The following is a 22,637-nucleotide window of genomic DNA, read 5'->3' on the forward strand; positions in this document are numbered from 1 at the left end:
TACAACGCCCACTTGGTCAAAAAGTAAAACACGCCCAGTTGTCCATTGAGAAACTCATTAGCATAAAGCTAATATAGGTCATAACTGCGTCAAAAATGATCGTTTTTCTAAATAAAAAACACAGCTGTTTTCTACGTTATAGCGCCGATCACATCATGTAGAGGATAGGGCACTTATTATGTCGTGACAAAGCCTCTTTAAGCAGCATTATTTGTGGCATTTTTCGCTGTGTTTTTTTGGGCTACAACAATAAGACCAGAAAGTCTATAGTGAAATATCAAAATGTCTACATACACAGCATTTTGGCCTTTGTCGTTATAGTGAAGTTTTTGGGATCAATGGCGTTTTTATCAAAATGTATCATGCTCTAGGTATGGCATTTTTTCAGGTGTCTTTCTCCACCAGCTTCTAAATAAAACGTAAAAAAACGCCTGGAAAAATGCTTGTACAAAGTGACACAAACGAAAAAAACAGCAAGTTTCTTTTACACATGTTTTTAAAGCGCAAAAGCACTGTGTGAAGGAGATGCAAGGATGACCAACCAGAAAGTCTATATTAAAACTGTGGATAGGTGATAATTGCCTAAACGCTTGGGGCCCCACCGCTGGAACCCCCACCGATTGTAAGAACAGAGGTCCTGAATCCCCGTTCCTCCTTTCTGCACCTCCCACAGTGAGGAGGCATGAATATATCGGCGGTCGAGCGCTGTACTTGGCTGCTTCCGTCAGTCACCTAGACTCTGAATGGAGTGGCAGCGCGCATGCCCGACCACTGCTCCTTTTAATGTCCTCCTCAATACAGTCGAGCAGTGTGGAGCACCAGGGGTTTCGGGACTCCCGTTTCTCGCGATCGATGGGGGTCCCAGCAGTCGGGCCCCCCCAGCGATCAGAGAATTTTATCACCTATCCTGTGGATAGCTGATAAGTTTTGTTTCTGGGACTACACCTACAATATTGTTATAACATGTATAATTATTTTCAGAGGTTAAAGTTACAGGCCTTCTGTAAGAAGAAATTCAGTGCCCTACAATAACACTTCTCCACTAAAAGTTAGATGAAAGAGATGAGAGAATTTCCTAAAATTTGTTTCGGGTCCGATTTGGTTCACATAGGCCACCCGATTAGATTCGGTGCGAATAAATTTGTTGTGAATCGAAAGTACTCTGATTGTTCTGAAAACTTGTGTCTGACTCTCCAATGTTTTATAGGACTGTGTTCAAGTTTTTATTTAAATCCCATACACTTAATTGTAGTACCTGTCCACTGTGGTTAAAAAAACCAACCCAGAATAAACACATTATGTGAATGATGGAGACCCAACTCTCAGGAAATGCTGTAGAAGCAATGTAATGCAGTACTGGTCTTTAGCACAAGATGGCAGCAATGCTCTCTGAACTAATGTAGCTGTCTAGCTTTCTGCCTATGACATGAAGGGAAAACTATAGTTATTGGTAAAAAATGTTCTTGAAACGAATAAAATACTGTCTCTTTAGGTTACAGGAGTAAAATATAGATTATTGTGACCCTGCAAAGCAACTACATTGCTAGTCAGGGAACAAAAATCTCCCATGATCACAGTGTCTTCTCTGTGTCGCAGGAAGGCAAAGGAACAGCTGCAGCAATTTTATCATTTAGGCTGAGTTCACACTAGGGTTGTCACAATACCAGAATTCGGACTTCGATACCGATACTTTGTGTAGTATTGCGATACTCAATATCAAAACGATACTTTGCCAACAATAAAAAAAAAAAAAAGTTCTTCCATTTTCTGATGTGAGACACGTGCTGTGATGAATTTTGAACCTCCACGTGCCTCATGTTAATAGTAATTAACCCCATCATGTTCCTCAGTCATAATGGACAACTTTGGGTTAATGTGTGAGGTACATGATGGGGTTAATTACTATTAATGTGAGGCACATGGAGGTTCATAATTCATAACACCTCGTGCCTCACAATAATAAGAGAATGAAAGCAGTTTTTATTTTATAACAGTGTAAATATCAGAAATTATGCTATTTATTTTGTTATTACGGTCGCGACGATACCAAATGTGTATATTTTATGTATTGAGACTTATTTGAATGTTTATTGTAAAAAATGTGTGTATTTTTTTAAAATGTAACATTACTTTATTTTTTGTTTACTTTTTATTTTTAAACTTTGATGTATTGGCATGTCTATATGCCAGTACATTAGCCTGTGTACTGATAGTACACAGGCAGTTGTTAGGACATACCTAAGTGTGCCCTAATAACAGGAAATATGGTTAGACAGCCCTGGGGTTCTTCAATGGACCCTGGGCTGTCTGCCCATATATGGTATGTCCCTAGATCGCGTTACAGGGATTCCCTGTGATGCGATCCAAAGGGCATCCCCTTCTCATTTACTCCTTGAATGCTGCGGTCAGCTTTGATCGCAGCATTCAGGGGAATAGTGGCGGAGATGAGAGGTTTCTCTGTCAGAAAGGTGATGCGGCCGACGCTGCACTAATGAGCGGCCGTGCAGGCACTGAAGACAGAACATGGGGATGTTTTGTAGTGTGCCCGCCATGTTCTGTCTTCAGTTCCGGCAATCATTAGTTCAGCGCTGGTCGCATCACCTCATGCTGACCGCACATGCACTTGTCAGGACTCAGGAGCGGGGCAATGGCTGTATTACACAGCCGCAGCCCTGCTCTAACAACATTCATGTGTTACAATACTAAGTTGGGCGGCTGCACAGCTTAGCATAGAAATACATGAAATAACGGTATTGAATCGTTTGAGGGTGCACGTATCGAAACAGTATCGAAGTTTCGATGCATTGTGCAACCCTAGTTCACACAGGGCGGATACGCTGCGTAAAAGCACGCAGCGTATCCGCCCTGTGCGCCGCAGGGAATTCCGAGCGGAAAACCACACCAACTGAAAACTGCAGCACTCAGCCGGCCTGCTAGCAGGTCGGCCTCCTGGCATAACGTTTCATCCCATGTGACTGCCGCTACAGCCTGTGATTGGCTGCAGCGGTCACATGGGATGAAACGTTATCCCAGGAGGCCGCGCTGGAGGAAGGAACACAGACTTCTGGGTAAGTATAAGATTTTATTTTGTTTGCGGCAGAACACGCCACAAAAAAACACAACAACTGCTACTTGTTGCGGGTTTTACCTCCCCATTGAATACAATGGGGAAAACCCACAACAAATAAGCAGCGTTTACGCAAATACAATTTATTGCTGCGGAATAAAACTCTGGACTGCAGGTCAATTTCTGAGCGTTTTTTCCGCTCAGTATTTACGAAGTGTGTGGATGAGATTTGTTTTATCTCATCCACTTTGCTCCTACTGTATTTGCTGCGGATTTACGCAACATGTGAACTGACCCTTATAGTGTGAGGACCTTGCCAAATAATTCCCAATATCTTACCTTATGGACCCTCATGAGTGGGAAATGCAATAAGTGGGATACAACCAAATCAAAGAAATGTATTGAAAACTGACTAAATTATTTTTGGCCCAGTTCACACTTTACAGTTTGGATCATTTTTAAGCCAAAAGCAGCAGTGGAGCGTGAAGTGTGAATGGGGCCTAATGCAGGGTTTGTCTAATCAGTTTGGATCAATTGTCCTTGTGACATCAGATGTTTCTAGCTCATAATTGTAAAGTTTATAGTCACATTTGTATAAAAAAAATTACTCTAGCCCTGGGGAAGCTTCTAAATTCACTGTCTATACATGGACAGTGACATCAGGGGCTTCACCAGGGCCAAAGTCCCCTGACGACTTACCCTACTATAGCCCTTACAGCGGGATACGTTGCAGCATTCCCTCAGAGGATTACGTTGGAACCCTGACGTATACCTCCGACCAAAGGCCAAAACACTATGTGAAGAAGGCCTAAATTTAGTTTGCAGTGCTTTGATGTTGTGTCATACCCTTCTCTATAGTGCAGTACCTTTATCTTTATTTTTTAATGTTTTAGGATTAGATGATTGTTTCGACCTTATAAAATATGTGATTATTGAAGAGTATTTTCACTCAAAATGTAACATTAAGCATTCACTGTTTTCTGTGATATTGAAATTGTGCTCCCACAAAATATCAAAAGGTTAGAATTCACTGAAGTAATTAATGAGTAAAATTTTTAATTTTTATTAGGTAACTCTCTAAAAACAGGGGTACAGTCACCACTGTGAAAAAATCCCTACCGTGTTTGTTTAAAATCGTATTAAATTGTAAATAACAATCTCCAGTTCATTTGTGAACCCTCCTCTGATTGTACTTGTAAGATATAACTTGGATCAGCGTTTAACATTGGTGTGTCAGTGTATGGGAACCTTCAAAAACACTGGAGCCTGCTGTTACCGCTCCTAAATCCCCCAGTGCTGGGGTTACCCAACAATACCACTGTCACCTACGCTATAATCCCTTCTCCACTGACCCTACGCGTTTCTGTATACTAATTCTTCAGGGGTCTATATTTGTCAAAGTCTAGCCAAAGCGCCAGTGATGTAGAACTGTAACAGATATTCTGTTACACACACGGAAGCGTGCTCGCATGGATATCAGCGGCACGCTTCACTACGGACTCAGAGTTAATATAATTAATACTCCTCCCCCTGGGCAGTGGCAAAGCCTCGAAAACGGCCAATCACTGTCGTCCACGTCAGCAGCAACGTGCAGTCATGTGACTCCCGGCACGTCAGCTGACATTCCCGGAAGTCCAGCACCAAACATAGCGTCCGACGCGCAAGCGCAGAGAGAGGCCGAGGAGTGCATCTCATTAATGCCCAGAGCCCTCCCATCTAGGGGACGGAGCTAACGATACTTGCATGGGAATGAAGATTACTGTCCAACTCACAAACAGCAACCTGGCAGCCATACGTCTAATAGACACTCTGTTAACACATCAGTGTAGATGAACAGGCATGGTATTTTAGTACATGAGCGGTATTCCGAATATAATAATACATGAATAAACAAACAGATATATCAAACATCTAAGAATAGGCTAAGATGATTTCGAACATGATGGAAGCAAAGATTATTTTTCTGCTTCTGATGGCACTCTCAGATAAAGCAGGTACAGTTCGTCTGCTCATTTAGACCCTCTGGCTGTGTACATGCCAGTCTGTAGATCCACTGTGCCTCCTTCCTAAGAATAAGATTGTCCCAATCTCCTCCACGTTTTGGAGGTCGCCTGAAATCTCAAGCATTCTGCCCTACCATGGTGTTTAGCATGTACATGCTTGGATATAGGGGTGTCTCTCATATTTGTCACATCTCCTACATGTTCCCTAATTCGACGCCAAAATTGTCGAGTCGTTTTACCCACATAATTTAGTGGGCATGGACATGTGATGAGGTACACCACTCCTGCTGTTTTACAATTCACAAAATCTCGTATATCATACTCTATTCCAGTGGTAACACATTTAAATTTTCTCCCATTCTGGATTAATCAAGCAGAGTTCCAGGGCAGGGACCGTTTACTAACCTAAAAACTAAAAGTAGGAAATTGGCACCAGTTGGTGATTTCACAAATGTGGATTTATTTGTGGAATTGGTTGGTGATGAGTTCAAGTTATTGGATCAGGATGTTAGTGGTATGGAGAATAATCTGTCCCGGTCTGAACGTGAAGCCCTGACTACTTTGGAAAATAGACAAAATATAGTTCTGAAAGCATCCGATAAAGGTGGGAACATTGTAGTTATGAGTAGGGACGATTACAAAAAGATGTGTGAGGACATACTGCTTAATCCCGAATGCTACACCATCCTAAAAGAGAATCCCACAGGTCAATTTAAGAAGGAACTTTTAGACAACCTTCGTGATGCAAAGAGTGGAGCACTCATTAGTGCCAATGAGTTCAACTTTTTATATCCACAATTTCCTACTTTAGCTTGTTTTTACAGTTTACCAAAAATCCACAAAGGGTATCCACCTCTACGTGGTAGGCCAATTGTATCAGGCATTAATAATCTAACTCAAAATGTGAGCACATATATAGACGTAGTGTTGCGTCCCTTTGTTCTGAGTTTGTCATCGTATGTGCGTGACACAATGGATGTTCTGAAACAAATTGACGGTGTCACGCTAGAACGAGGTACTTTGCTGGCAAGCCTGGATGTAGAGGCATTGTATTCCTCTATTTCACATGATCTTGGCTGCCAAGCGGTTGAATACTTCCTTAAAACACGAGGTACTCAATATATGGCTCACAATCAACTTATATTGAAAATGCTACATTTTGTGCTTGAAAAAAATGTATTTGTCTTTGAGGATCGCATTTTTCACCAACAAAGAGGTACGGCGATGGGGAGTCCTACTGCACCCACATACGCGAATCTATACCTTGGTTGGTGGGAAGAGACAGTGGTTTTTAGTGAAAAATTTTCTGATTGGACCTCATCAATATGTCTCTGGATAAGATATACTGATGACGTGCTGTTATTCTGGAATTCCACTGCTGAAGAGTTCCGTGCCTTTGTGTCAGCTCTTAATAGGAATGATTTAGGGCTTAGATTCACAAGTGAAATCAGTGATCAAGCGCTATCATTTATAGATCTTGAGATCACTAAAACAAAGGAAGGTACAATCTGTACCAAAGTACACCGGAAAGAGACGGCAACCAATCGTTTCTTGCAGTGGGACAGTTGTCACCCTTATCCCCTTAAACGAGGTATCCCCAGAGGCCAGTTCATGAGAATTCGTCGCAATTGTAGCTCCCTTGACGATTTTGAGCTGCAGTCACAGGATCTTGCCTCTAGACTTAAAGAGGCTCTGTCACCACATTATAAGTGCTCTATGTCCTACATAATCTGATCGGCGCTGGAATGTAGATAACAGCAGTGGTTTTTATTTTGAAAAACGATAATTTTTGAGCAAGTTATGAGCAATTTTAGATTTAGTTTCTTAATGCCCAACTGGGCGTGTTTTTATTTTACTTTTGACCAAGTGGGTGTTGTAAAGAAGTGTATGAGGCTGACCAATCAGTGACCAATCAGCGTCATACACTTCTCATTGTTCCAGCCCAGCTTCTTTCACGGCACAATCTCACTGTGCTGTGGATCATGCTGGGCTGGAACAATGAGAAGTGTATGACACTGATTGGTCACTGATTGGTCGGCCTCATACACTTCTTTACAACACCCACTTGGTCAAAAGTAAAAACACGCCCATTTGGGCATTAAAGGAACCGTGTCACCAACATTTTTTTTTTTTTATATCAGTTTTATGTTAGGGTTTTATTAAAAACGTTTATATTTATTTGTGTGTTTGTGTGTTACTTTTTTCTATTTTTACACTTTTTCTTCCCTATGGGGGCTGCCATTTTTTTTTCCATTTCTGTATTTTTCGATTAACGACACATACAGACATGGAATACGGCATCTCCAGTCCCATAGGGACTGCGAACGGGGCCCGTTCCATCCACTATGGTGTACGCCGTGTGTGTGGGAACGGCGCATGCGCCGCTCCCACACAGTCCGATTTGAAATGCGCGCCGTCCGGCGCCATTTTCCTGTGGACCGGAAGTCGCGGCCGGGCAGTAAGATTACTACTTCCGGTCGCGGCTTCCGGACTTGTGCACATGGAGCAGCGGCAGCAGACGGAGCGGAGGGAGCGGCGGCGACTGGAGCAGGTAAGTGATTTCTATGTATGTTCGTGTTTCAGTGTGTTTTACTAGTGTATGTAAACCTTCTACACTGTGTGTTAGCTCAAAAAATGGCGACACACAGTGTAGGAGGTTAGACCGTTCAAACCCCTAGTTTCTCCCGGCACTAGCCAGGATAAAGGAGGGGGGGATTCTGAGAGCTCACTAGAGCGAGGGATTTTTTCCCAATTTTGCAGCATAAAGCAATGTGGTTGCTTTACCACATGCAATGCTGCAATTTTGGGAATTGCTCCATCTAGTGACCAGTGCTGGGAAATATTATAAATTGAATCCAATTTATAATATTTCCTGACTCGTGAAAAAAATAAAAAAAATTAGAACAATGTTAATCACCTACACTCTAATTGTTTAACTAAAAAAAAAAAAAAACATGTTTTGCTGGCAACACATTCCCTTTAAGAAACTAAATCTAAAATTGCTCATAACTTGCTCAAAAATGATCGTTTTTCAAAATAAAAACCTCTGCTGTTATCTACATTTCAGCGCCGATCAGATTATGTAGGAGATAGGGCACTTATAATCTGGTGACAGAGCCTCTTTAAAGGAACAGTGTCATCACAATTTATTTTTTAATATGTTAAAGATGTTAGTGCTTTATTAAAAACGTTTATATTTATTTGTGTGTTTGTGTTTTACTTTTTCTTATTTTTACACTTTTTCTTCCCTATCGGGGCTGCCATTTTTTGTTCCATTTCTGTATGTGTCGATTAACGACACATACAGACATGGAATACGGCAGCCACAGTCCCATAGGGACTGCGAACGGGTCCCGTCCCATCCACTTCTGTGTACGCCGTCTGTGTGGGAACTGCGCATGCGCCGCTCCCACACAGTCCAATTTGAAATTGGCGCCGTCCGGCGCCATTTTCCTGTGGACCGGAAGTCGCGGCCGGACAGTAATATTACTACTTCCGGTCGCGGCTTCCGGACTTGTGCACTTGGACCAGCGGCAGCAGACGGAGCGGACGGGCCGGAGGGAGCCGCGGCGGCAGGAGCAGGTAAGAGATTTCAATGTATGTCCGTGTTTGTGTACGTTTACTACTGTATGTAAACCTACTACACTGTGTGTTAGCTCAAAAAATGGCGACACACAGTGTAGGAGGTTAGACCGTTCAAACCCCTCGTTTATCCCGGCACTAGCCAGGATAAAGGAGGGGGGGGATGCTGAGAGCTCACTAGAGCGAGGGCTTTTTACCCAATTTTGCAATGCTGCAATTTTGGGAATAGCTCCATCTAGTGACCAGCAATGGGAAATATTATAAATTAGAATTAATTTATAATATTTCCTGACTCGTGAAAAAAATAAAAAAAATTAGAACAATGTTTAATCACCTACACACTAAATGTTTAATTAAAAAAAAAAAAAACATGTTTTTCTGGCAACACATTCCCTTTAAGGATAGGGGTTTGAGGGGCGTGGCTTAGCTATGGAGCCGTGAGCACGCGTTCTGGGGGAGCTCCGCACCAGCAGCTGAATACCAGCCATTTATCCCGGGTAAACCCGGCAGGCGATGCCAGGAAAACGTAACCTGCCCTGGAACTTCTCGGTCCTTACCCCGCTCCTTTGGCTTCTGTAAAAGTATGGAGCGCTTCCTCTCCTCCTCACAAACGGCCGCGGACCCGCGAGCAGCAATGGCGGACGCATTGCCGACACATCCGGCCACAGACACTTCGGCTCCCTCTCCTCCTGCTCCCCTGTTGAAGTCAGCTCATCCGGTCACGACTGCCGACACCGTGCCTCCCTGCTGCAGCACCCAGGATGCGGTAAGCTCTGTCTCTCCCCTCAACATGTCCTCAGTGGAAGATTTGCCCGCCATTATACCACACACATATGCCCCTGAGGTACAGGCTGGGCCATCTGGCTTACATGTTGACCTACAATTACTGAGGGAGATGATACAAGCCCTCCCCAGGAGGACCTTGACACTCTGGTGACCAGGGTTGAGCAGGCACATCAGCAAGATATAGCTGACCTGCATCAGGACGTGATCAGAATAGACTCTAGGGCTCTTACATCTGAAAATACTGTATGTGCTATTGACTCCAGAGTATCTGCTTTGGAAAGAGCTGCCACGGACACTAGAACACATTTACAATCCTTGGCGCTTCAGTTGGATGACCAGGAGAACAGAGGACGCAGAAACAATGTGCGTCTGAAGGGCCTTCCAGACCTCGGCCCACGAGACGAGCTGGCGACTAGAGTTTCTATTATATTCAACAAGCTCACTAATCGACCGCCAGAAGCGACCTTCCTCCTGGACCGTATTCACAGAGTTTCGCGCCCAGGCCCGCTCGATCTGTCTTCTCCTCGTGACGTATTATGTCCTCGGATCTTGATGGCCTATTTCGTTTTCTTCAGATCGAGCCTTTCCCAGTGCCGGACTGGTTAGCTCTGGACAGAATTGAACAACCTCAACGTCGTCGCCCCAACAGACCTAGCCAGCCCATCCGAAGCAGATCCATCCCGGGAGCACCACTTCTTCCGTTAATCGACCTCTACCGCCGGGTCCCACTTGAGGCCTAAAAGAGGACATTCACGCTAATATCCTTTTACTAGTCACTGTTTTACTAGGCCGCCTGCAGCATTGTCGTTAAAGGGACTCAATGTCACCAAATGTTATTTTGTCCATTTAATGCTTTGCTATGTACCTAACAAGGCTCTCTTGCAACCAAATGTTTTACCCAGCTTTTTCATAAGATACCCAGGTTTCTTGTATAAATATAGTTGCTGCTACAAGTATCTACCTAGCCCTCAGGAAATGCGGGCTGTTTATAACGTATTAGTTTAAGTGTCAATTATAGACCGACATAAAATTGGTTAGTGTCCGAAGATGATTATAGGGCGTGTTAACACTTGCAGCTCATGAGGCACTTAGCCTACTGTTACCTCCCTCATTTCCTCCCTCTTGATGGTTCGATATACTAGACAGCTGATTGCGATGTGGTTTAGGGGGAGTCTCATATGATTTTTCTAGCCTGTTTCTCCTGTATTTAAAAAAAAAAAAAAAAAAATGCATCATCTGCCAGGTATACCTGTTACATGCCAATTTTTCAAATCCTCTTAACAGCTACGAGGACGGTTTTGTGTCTGATATGTGGTTGTAGCAGCCTTTAATACTTATCCAGAAGGGTGCTGCAACTCTATAGGTTGTTCATAAGAGGTCATGGCTATTAGCACAGGATTTCTATTAACCTGCCTTGGGCTATTAGAAAATGAGAGATGCACGTCGGTTCTGTCAATGTTTGTACCTCCGTCGCCTCCCCCTAGGTAGGCGACGGAAGAAATGGTCTACTGTTTGATGATTATGTTTGCGGTCCGGGCCTCCCCCCCCCCCCCCCCCCCGTGGTTTTCCAGGTCCCCACAAATCTAACAACCTTCCTTTACAGGTTTTCGTACCTTCTAGGAGTCGGCCTTCGGGCCTCTTTCTTGTATACCGTCTCAATCTCTTTCTTTCTTATCCTTACCTGTCCTCTTTTCGTCCCTTCCTTCACCTTCCCCTTCCTCTCCCCTCCATTGCACCCTAGGGCAGACATGACGCAACACACAGAAACGGACCTGATAATAGGCTCATTGAATGTCAAGGGGTTACACAGCCCTGGAAAGCGATCCATACTTTTCAATTTGCTGAAAGGCAAACATATACAGGTGGCGTTCCTTCAAGAGACGCACCTATGCCAGCAAAAACCTTTCAAACTCTCTAACGCATGGTTCCCCAATGCATACCATAGTTTTTCTCCTGACACGAAATCCAGGGGGACAAGTATTTTGATCTCCAGATCTCTCCCTTGGGAATTCAAGGGGTCTCGCAGTGATGGATTGGGACGGATGCTCTTGATCAAAGGAGTTATTGATTCTCAAGTATACACCTTTGCTTCATTTTATCTACCCAACTCCGGTCAAGGCACAGCCCTTGTTGAGTTTCTGAACGCTCTGTAGGAGTTTGGGGAGGGTACCATTGTTCTGGGAGGGGACTTCAATGTAGCGCTAGATCCCACTCTAGACACTTCCGTAGGTTCTTCAGCATTCTCGAGGGCACAGCTGCACGGCATTATGAAATAATTTCACGAACACCAATTAGTGGACACGTGGCGGCTCCTACATCCAGCAGATAGGGACTTTTCTTTTTAATCCGCAGTACACGACAAATACTCCAGAATTGATCTTTTCTTCGTCAAACATCACTCGCTACACTCTATACGCTCTGCCGACATTGACTCGATTTCCTTTTCAGATCACGCTCTAGTCACCTTGACCCTCTCGCTACATTCCCCTCTGTACCGACAATCTCAGTGGAAATTAAACCCAACGCTTCTTTCGGATTCAGTTGTTACTGCAGATATTCAGCGCAATATGGCTGACTATTTCGCAACTAATGTCACTGAGACCACCAATCCTCGCATTATTTGGGAGGCTCATAAATGCGTGATCAGGGGTATATTTATCAAACATGGAGCCCGCCTGAAAAGGGAACGGACGTTGGCCACGGTCCGCTTGCTGTCCGAGATTGAGATCCTTGACATCTCACACAAACGTTCCCGTGACCCAGAATGTAGGATTGCCCTCCTCCGCAAAAGAGAGGAACTGCGTACCTTACTGATGGCCCGAGCCAAGGCTACGCTTTCTAAATGTAAACGTCACTATTATGACTATGGCAACAAAAGTAGTAGGTCTCTGGCTAGAGCCTTGCGTATTCAACAAACCCAGAATTACATACCCTCTATAGTATCCCCTTTACAATCACGGCTTCATTTGCCGTTGGATATTGCCTCTGCATTCCGGGATTTCTACGCAGCTACGGACTCTACTAATCCGTCCGTGGCGTCCTGTGAATTCAGGTCTAATATCTCTACTTACATCGCAGATTCTGGTCTACCCGTCCTATCGGAAGAGAATATCACTAGCCTGGAAGAACCACTTACTACGCAAGAACTCTCATACGCTTTAAAACATTCCCGAATAGGCAAGGCACCTGGCCCAGACGGATTTACAATCCAATATTATAAAAAGTTTCTGACGGCTCTGGGTCTGCATTTCCTAGCCTCCTTCAATTCCTACTCTGCCTCCTCCCCCATCCCTCCCGATGCCCTTAGGGCTCATATTGTGGTGATCCCCAAGCCTGGGAAAGACCCTACGCAATGTGCTAGCTACAGACCAATATTCCTCCTCTATACAGATATCAAATTGTTTGCCAAGATTTTGGCGGATCGTCTTGCACCACTGATTGGAGGAGTCGTTCATACAGACCAGGCAGGGTTCATGGCAGGTGGAGAGGCACGTGACAATACAACTAGAGCCATCAATCTTATCCACAAGGCCAAAATCTCCAATGTACCCCTTATGCTTTTATCTACGGACGCGGAAAAAGCGTTTGATAGAGTCAACTGGACCTTTATGGAAGAAACCCTTTCACGTCTTGGCCTTGGATCCCATATGATGGGCTGGATAATGCCCATCTGCCCGAGTTCGAGTGAATGGACTTCTCTCAGAGGAATTTTCTATACACAATGGCACCAGACTGGGCTGCCCCCTCTCACCCTTGATCTTTGTACTGACACTAGAGCCCTTTTTACGCCATATACGTGCGAACCCGGATGTGAAGGGACTAGAAACGAATACCTCAGCTAACAATGTGGCTGCTTATGCGGACTATCTGCTTTTTTTTCTGACCAATCCAACCGTCTCCCTTCCTAATCTCATGCGGGAATTCCAACGCTTTTCAAGTTTATCTAATTTTTAAATTAATTTTTCTAAGTCCGAAGCCCTGAATGTTTCTCTCCCAACCCATCTTACCGCGGCCCTGAAACACTCTTTCAGTTTTAAATGGACTCCGACAGCTCTGAAATATCTCGGGATTCGCTTATCAGCAGATCTGAGAGATCTCTTTCAACTGAACTTTCCTCCACTCCTTGCTGAACTTAAGGCAGACTGCGCCAGATGGTCCAAAGGCACCTTTACATGGATGGGTCACTGTACCATCTTCAAAATGAATGCACTTCCCAGGCTACTTTATCTATTTCAGACCCTTCCCATAGCCATCCCAACACAGTTCTTTAAAGCGGTCAATTCTCTTCAGATTGCGTTTGTTTGGAATGGTAAGACTCTGCGACTCTCCCGTACACTATTGTGTTGATCCAGGGCATCGGGAGGGCTTGCACTCCCTGACGTCCGCACCTACTACATTGCATCTCATCTTGCTCGGGTAGTTGATTGGTGCAGACATGCAACATTTAAGTCTTGGGTGATTCTGGAGCAGAGTTTCTACTCTATTCCATTATCGGCTCTCCCTTGGCTACACCGTAGCCAACTCAGACATCTCCACCATCACCCTACTATAGGCCCAACACTAGTATGCTGCTCTCTCCCTTCGGTAAGGACATCTTGCTTGCCACTCCCTTCCTCAATGTTTCCGATACTGGGTAATCCATCCTTTCCCATTAGCATGACGGACCCAATTTTCCGTACATGGCAGACCTCGGGATGGTATCGTGCAGATCGGTTCTTGACAGACGGTGAATGGCTCTCTGTTGCGGATCTGGCCCAGATTCGTGATCTTCCTCCGTTGGGACACTGGCGTTCTCTGCAACTACGACACTTTTTAGCCTCTATCTCAGCTCCTACGTCCTACCAAGTGGTCAAGACCCCACTAGAGATCCTCTGTACAGGCTCTGATTTGGCTAGACATACATTGTCCGTAATCTATAAAATCCTTATGGATCCCCCCGATATGCCCACCCCTGCATACATTTCAAAATGGGAAGAGGATCTGGAGATATCCTTCTCTCCCACACAAGGGCAGCGTATACTCCTTATGGCTCAAAAAACTTCCATTTGCTCAAGATACCAAGAGGCAAGCTTCAAACTACTCTCTCGCTGGTATAGGACCCCAGCCCGCCTACATACCATCTTCCCCACAGCGTCCCCTATGTGTTGGAGATGTGGGCCTTCACACCTTCTGGTCATGTCCTCTCCTTACCCCATTCTGGGAAGGCATAAAACGGGTGATAATTGAAGTCACAGATACAAGTATAACTTTGGATGCGGCCCTCTTCCTTCTTCATCACTGCGACATCCCAGCGAACAAATATAAGCGCTCGCTGCTCCACTTTCTAGTGATGGCAGTACGTCATTGCATCCCACTACGTTGGAAGGATCCATCTCCCCCCACGCTATCCCTCTGGGTTTCACAGGTTAACGACATCATGCATATGGAGGACTTGACATCCGTTATTCACGACTCAAGCTCCAGGTTTTGTCAAACTTGGTCCCAGTGGATAGTTTTTCAGGATTCGGACTCCTATAAAGACATCATACGAGAGCCACATTCCTTTAGTCAGTCTGAATAGCACCTCAGCCTTTGGGATGCCGTGGAGGGTACCCTCCTTCTCCTCTCCGCTTTCACTCTCTTTCTTCACTCTCTAGCTTGGGAACTCAGCTCCAGCCTCACTTTGGAGATCTGAGAACCCCTTTCATTATCTTCTCTTTTCCAATCATAACACTAATGTATAACAATGTATTTATGCTTTTTGTACATTTGCTGTCGGAGTATGTACTCTACATGTGCAATGCCTTGTTTTATGTACCCTTTATGTTACAAAATGGACCTCTTGGGTCAACAAAATAAAGAATTTAAAAAAAAAGGATAGGGGTTTTCCTAAAGGAGTAATTCAAAAGGCTTATGAGGTGGCAAGAGACTCTGATAGGACAGGTCTGTTAGTTCCAAAGAAAAGGAAAGAGGAAAATATCACTAGACTTTTAGGCACTTTTGACTCCAAACAATCAGAAATTATGACAATACTGAAAAGGTACTGGCGTATCCTCAGTGCAGATATGGACCTGGTGGATCAGATCACTCACCAGCCATCAGTTACGTTTCGTAGGGGTAAAAACATCAGGGACAGGGTAATGCAAAGTTGCTTTGATCCTATACCACACGAAGGAACATGGCTGGATAGGAAGGTTCCAGGCACATATAAATGCGGTAGTTGCAGAGCTTGTAATTTTATCCAGAATGGGAGAAAATTTAAATGTGTTACCACTGGAATCGAGTATGATATACGAGATTTTGTGAATTGCAAAACAGCAGGAGTGGTGTACCTCATCAGATGTCCATGCCCACTAAATTATGTGGGTAAAACGATTCGACAATTTCGGCGTTGAATTAGGGAACATGTAGGAGATGTGACAAATATGAGAGACACCCCTATATCCAAGCATGTACATGCTAAACACCATGGTAGAGCAGAATGCTTGAGATTTCAGGCGACCTCCAAAACGTGGAGGAGATTGGGACAATCTTATTCTTAGGAAGGAGGCACAGTGGATTTACAGACTGGCATGTACACAGCCAGAGGGTCTAAATGAGCAGACGAACTGTACCTGCTTTATCTGAGAGTGCCATCAGAAGCAGAAAAATAATCTTTGCTTCCATCATGTTCAAAATCATCTTAGCCTATTCTTAGATGTTTGATATATCTGTTTGTTTATTCATGTATTATTATATTCGGAATATCGCTCATGTACTAAAATACCATGCCTGTTCATCTACACTGATGTGTTAACAGAGTGTCTATTAGACGTATGGCTGCCAGGTTGCTGTTTGTGAGTTGGACAGTAATCTTCATTCTCATGCAAGTATCGTTAGCTCCGTCCCCTAGATGGGAGGGCTCTGGGCATTAATGAGATGCACTCCTCGGCCTCTCTCTGCGCTTGCGCGTCGGACGCGATGTTTGGTGCTGGACTTGCGGGAATGTCAGCTGACGTGCCGGGAGTCACATGACCGCACGTTGCTGCTGACGTGGACGACAGTGATTGGCCGTTTTAGAGGCTTTGCCACTGCCCAGGGGGAGGAGTATTAATTATATTAACTCTGAGTCCGTAGTGAAGCGTGCCGCTGATATCCATGCGAGCACGCTTCCGTGTGTGTAACAGAATATCTGTTACAGTTCTACATCACTGGCGCTTTGGCTAGACTTTGACAAATATAGACCCCTGATGAATTAGTATACAGAAACGCGTAGGGTCAGTGGAGAAGGGATTATAGCGGAGGTGACAGTGGTATTGTTGGGTAACCCCAGCACTGGGGGATTTAGGAGCGGTAACAGCAGGCTCCAGTGTTTTTGAAGGTTCCCATACACTGACACACCAATGTTAAACGCTGATCCAAGTTATATCTTACAAGTACAATCAGAGGAGGGTTCACAAATGAACTGGAGATTGTTATTTACAATTTAATACGATTTTAAACAAACACGGTAGGGCTTTTTTCACAGTGGTGACTGTACCCCTGTTTTTAGAGAGTTACCTAATAAAAATTAAAAATTTTACTCATTAATTACTTCAGTGAATTCAAAATGTAACATTAGCCTTGTATTAGTACTGTAAATCAGATGTTAGAGCGAACAGTGACAACAGTAAGTGCAGCAATATTGGTTGTCACCTTTGAAACTGAGGTTATTTCGTCTCCATGTACAATCATCAACATCTTCAGGATCATCACTGGCACTATATTGTGTACAGATGTCACTGGTTTAGTACATTCTTAAAGGGGTTGTCCAGGTGTTAAAAAATAAATAAATCTGGCTACAGAATACGTGTTAAAATAACAAAACAGACAATACTCACATGTTAAATTCCCCGTTATTCTATCACTAATGCACTCATGAGCCCCCGACAGTAATTGTTTACGTGGCAATAATGAGCCGTGCCAACATGTGACCACTGTAGCCAATCACTGATGCCAGTAAGCACGTTATCACTACTGCCATGGAAACAGGCCCCACCGGTGGACCATGGGAGCATCGGCGCTGAAGAGGCAGGTGAGTATTGTCTGTTTTGTTTTTTTAACACATATTCTGCAGCCAGATTGTTTTTTTTTTACACCTGAAAAAAACTTTAAATCTGCAAAATTGAAGCAGACGTTATATATTCGTAAGTAAGTCCTGTAAAACGTAGAATTTACTGTTTAAACAGCAACTCATTTAACATGCATTTGAAACATTCTGCAGTCTGAGACTCGTGCTTCAGTCCCCAGGTGGCAGCAAAGTATCCTCAAAAATGTAAGATGTGGTTAGCAGAACGTGAGGTTTGATTTTATAAAGTATTTATTTTTCGATTAAAACAAGATTAATTGAAAAAAAATGTTAATTCATTGTTTTCTGATTATAATTTATTTATGTTATTCATGTCTAGCTCAAAATTTGGATCTCTCCTTATCCGACGAAAGCTTCAAGCCTACTCCGCTGCAGAGGAACTTGTCTGGAAAAAGCGGTCACCTGGAAGACAAAGCAGAAGAGAAACAATCTAGTGACAAACCGACTTCGCTCTCTGCTCCTTCTTCTCTAATGAGACTTAATGATAACGTTTCTGCTTCTCAGACGCCGTCTTTCTCTGAGAGATGTAGCCCAGAGGTAATTACAATGTTCACAACTCTATACCTCCGAAGAAAATGGTAGAACTCATTGCTTTAATAAGGATTATTTGCGTTTTGCACATCATGTTTGAAAGCCGGCAGCCACAGTAAATGGTCTTTGCCCTTAATGTGATGATTATGATTGTAGGTACATGATGACAATTGCAGTCTTGCATGAATGAATGAATTTAAAGAATGAACTTTTTCCATGCAATATAGACTTTGCATTCTAAAATAATTCTCAAGTACCGTACAGAGGGAAGGGCATTTAAGGTGACATTCCATATGTGTGCAAATTAAGGGGCACTGCCAGCTTGTACTGGGATAGATGTTTGATAAATGTCATAATTGTACCTTTTAGAAGTGTGGAATCTGCTGCCAAGTCCTCCAGCCGCTACTCACTTACAGTAACAATCTTACGTTGTCTTTTAAACAATGCTGGGAGAGGGTTCCAAAAGCAGCATAGACCCAGACTTATTCATGCCCATCTAGACCACATTATTTATTTTAACATAAGTTGCCCTGAATGAATGAAGTAGGGTAAATATTGGCAATACCAGCCCGTCATTAGCTGTTCTGCCCTTACTTTACATACAATATTTGGCTCAATAGAAGATATAGTAAGATAGGATTGAATTGACATATGAATGGTAGTATAAAAGGGACTACTTAAAGGGTAACTAAACTTGAAAAAAAAAATGTACTTGTTAGGGTATGTGCACACACACTAATTACGTCCGTAATTGACGGACGTAATTCGGCCGCAAGTCCCGGACCGAACACAGTGCAGGGAGCCGGGCTTCTAGCATCATAGTTATGTACGATGCTAGGAGTCCCTGCCTCGCTGCAGGACAACTGTCCCGTACTGTAATCATGTTTTCAGTACGGGACAGTTGTCCTGCAGCGAGGCAGGGACTCCTAGCATCGTACATAAGTATGCTGCTAGGAGCCCGGCTCCCTGCACTGTGTTCGGCCCGGGACTTGCGGCCGAATTACGTCCGTCAATTACGGACGTAATTAGTGTGTGTGCACATACCCTTACAGTGACAGAAGTTTTGAGCGCTATGCCGCTTCGGTTCTGATCGACTTTCCTCGGAGCGGTGTATGAGTTCAACAAAAAGCCTATTAGCTCGTGTACTTCTGGCTCGGCTTTCCAAGCACTGCTACCACTTAGTTTTAGCGATCGGTGGGGGTCTCAATGCTCAGATCCCCACAATCAAAACTTCTGATATGTCAAAGGTTTTTAAAGTTTAGTTACCGATTAAAAAATAGTATCCAACTTTGTGGGCATAGAGAATTCTGCAGACAGGGTTTATAACTCTTTACAATATGTCTGTAATTGTTTTCTATGAGGCTATGTGCACATACAAAATTAAAAAGGTCTGAAAATACGGAGCTGTTTTCAAGGGAAAACAGGTCCTGATTTTCAGAAGTTTTTTAAGCCACTCGCGTTTTTCGCGGCGTTTTTTACGCCCGTTTTTTGAGCTGTTTTTCTATAGAGTCTATGGAAAAACGGCTCCAAAGACGGCTGAAGAAGTGACACGTACTTATTTTTTGCGGCCGTTTTGCAAAACGGGCTCGAAAAAAATGGCCCAACGGAACGCAGTTTTTCCCATTGAAATCAATGGCCAGATGTTTGGAGGTGTTCAGCTTCCGATTTTTCAGCCGTTTTTCGGGACGTTTACGGCCCGAAAATAAGCCGTGTGAACATACCCTAATACTTAGAAAGTCCATCCCATACATAGTTCTTACTATAGTGACTCAGATTGACCTGCCACCTCTGCACATGTCCTTCAAACTAGTACAAAATATTACTTTGATGTCATCCTATTAATACTAGGATTTAAACTTAATTATAAACATTAAAAAGCAAATTTCACATGTTCATTAAAATATATTGTGATGAACTTCAGTAGAGGCATGAAGTATTAATGTCAAGTGTCATAATCCCTTGAGATGTCTCTGAGCGCTGTATGCACGCCAGATATCTTAAGAATAAAATAATTATAGAGATTTTCTGTAAATCATAGCAATTTTTATAGTTTTATGACGATATATCCCTTAGGCTTCGTTTGTTTCGACGGAATCAGTAACTTAGCCGACTACGGTATTCATTCTGTCAAAACGACCGAATCCTTGCACAACTGAGACAAACGGAAACCATTTGCACCGGTTCCGTCACTATTGAAATGAATGGTGATGCAAACGGAAACCTATGGTTTCTGTTTGTTTCATTCAGGGTTTCTTTCTGACGGGAAGCTCTGACGGAACGCCAGAACGGAGCCCTGACGCAGAAGTGAACGAAGCCTTACAATCATTGTATTTGCTAGTTTCTAAATAATAATAATAATCTTTATTGATATAGCGCCAACATATTCCGCAGCACTTTAGAATTTAGAGGGTTCATGTACAGACAATATCAGACATTACATAGTGACAAAACTAATATACAATTCAAACAAGAGTGAGGACCCTGCTCACAAGAGCTTACAATCTATGAGGAAATAAGGGAGACACAAAATGTAAAAGCGTTTGTTCAGTACAATAGTCCATCCATATTTTATACATATGGGGTGGCACACATAAAGCTAATATAGGAGGATTCCTCCAGCTCACCGATATGTATATCCAGAATTAGTTACAGCAGAGCAAGCGTAATCTCGTAACCTGTCATCTACAGCGTAATCTCGCGAGATTACGCTTGCTCTGCTGCAACTACCACAGAAACGTTAATGAAGTGCCGGGATTGTGAATAGACATCCCGTGGAATGTCTATTCACTGTCTAACCACTTCAGTATCGTTAACGTGTTCGTATAAGACAGCACATACTGATCTAAAAGGATCCCTATGTTCTGAGGAAATGAATGGAGAGAAGTGTATGATGCTGATTGGTCACTGATTGGTCAGCGTCATACGCTCCTCTGTACAACGCCCACTTGGTCAATAGTAAAACACGCCCAGTTGTCCATTGAGAAACTCATTAGCATAAAGCTAAAATCGCTAATAACGTGGTGAAAATAGATCGTTTTTTTTTTTAAATAAAAAGCACTGCTGTCACCTACATTATAGCGCCCATCTTATACAGTGAAGGAAATAAGTATTTGATCCCTTGCTGATTTTGTAAGTTTGGCCACTGTCAAAGACATGAACAGTCTAGAATTTTTAGGCTAGGTTAATTTTACCAGTGAGAGATAGATTATATATAAAAAAAAAAAGAAAATCACATTGTCAAAATTATATATATTTATTTGCATTGTACACAGAGAAATAAGTATTTGATCCCTTTGGCAAACAAGACTTAATACTTGGTGGCAAAACCCTTGTTGGCAAGCACAGCAGTCAGACGTTTTTTGTAGTTCATGATGAGGTTGGCACACATGTTAGATGGAATTTTGGCCCACTCCTCTTTGCAGATCATCTGTAAATCATTAAGATTTCGAGGCTGTCGCTTGGCAACTCGGATCTTCAGCTCCCTCCATAAGTTTTCGATGGGATTAAGGTCTGGAGACTGGCTAGGCCACTCCATGACCTTAATGTGCTTCTTTTTGAGACACTCTTTTTTTTGCCTTGGCTGTATGTTTCGGGTCATTGTCGTGCTGGAAGACCCAGCCACGAGCCATTTTTAATGTCCTGGTGGAGGGAAGGAGGTTGTCACTCAGGATTTGACGGTACATGGCTCCATCCATTCTCCCATTGATGCGGTGAAGTAGTCCTGTGCCCTTAGCAGAGAAACACCCCCAAAACATAATGTTTCCACCTCCATGCTTGACAGTGGGGACGGTGTTCTTTGGGTCATAGGCAGCATTTCTCTTCCTCCAAACACGGCGAGTAGAGTTAATGCCAAAGAGCTCAATTTTAGTCTCATCTGACCACAGCACCTTCTCCCAATCACTCTCAGAATCATCCAGATGTTCATTTGCAAACTTCAGACGGGCCTGTACATGTGCCTTCTTGAGCAGGGGGACCTTGCGGGAACTGCAGGATTTTAATCCATTACGGCGTAATGTGTTACCAATGGTTTTCTTGGTGACTGTGGTCCCAGCTGCCTTGAGATCATTAACAAGTTCCCCCCATGTAGTTTTCGGCTGAGCTCTCACCTTCCTCGGGATCAAGGATACCCCACGAGGTGAGATTTTGCATGGAGCCCCAGATCGATGTCGATTGACAGTCATTTTGTATGTCTTCCATTTTCTTACTATTGCACCAACAGTTGTCTCCTTCTCACCCAGCGTCTTACTTATGGTTTTGTATCCCATTCCAGCCTTGTGCAGGTCTATGATCTTGTCCCTGACATACTTAGAAAGCTCTTTGGTCTTGCCCATGTTGTAGAGGTTAGAGTCAGACTGATTAATTGAGTCTGTGGACAGGAGTTTTTTATACAGGTGACCATGTAAGACAGCTGTCTTTAATGCAGGCACCAAGTTGATTTGGAGCGTGTAACTGGTCTGGAGGAGGCTGAACTCTTAATGGTTGGTAGGGGATCAAATACTTATTTCTCTGTGCACAATGCAAATAATTATATATAATTTTGAAAATGTGATTTTCTCTTTTTTTTTTTATTCTATCTCTCACT

At 43.4% G+C, this 22,637-nt stretch overlaps 1 protein-coding gene across 2 annotated transcripts in view; it reads left to right on the top strand.

Moving 5' to 3' along the window:
* Positions 1–22,637, top strand: part of MAP9 (microtubule associated protein 9) — a 101,064-nt gene that overhangs the window by 8,871 nt on the left and 69,556 nt on the right. For both annotated transcript variants that reach the window (XM_075860319.1, XM_075860318.1), the window contains exon 5: positions 17,844–18,061. In XM_075860319.1, coding sequence (XP_075716434.1) covers positions 17,844–18,061 — 218 coding nt within the window. The remainder of the gene's footprint in view (positions 1–17,843; positions 18,062–22,637) is intronic.

Source organism: Rhinoderma darwinii, chromosome 1, assembly GCF_050947455.1.
Source record: "Rhinoderma darwinii isolate aRhiDar2 chromosome 1, aRhiDar2.hap1, whole genome shotgun sequence".
Classification (NCBI taxonomy): Eukaryota; Metazoa; Chordata; class Amphibia; order Anura; family Rhinodermatidae; genus Rhinoderma; species Rhinoderma darwinii.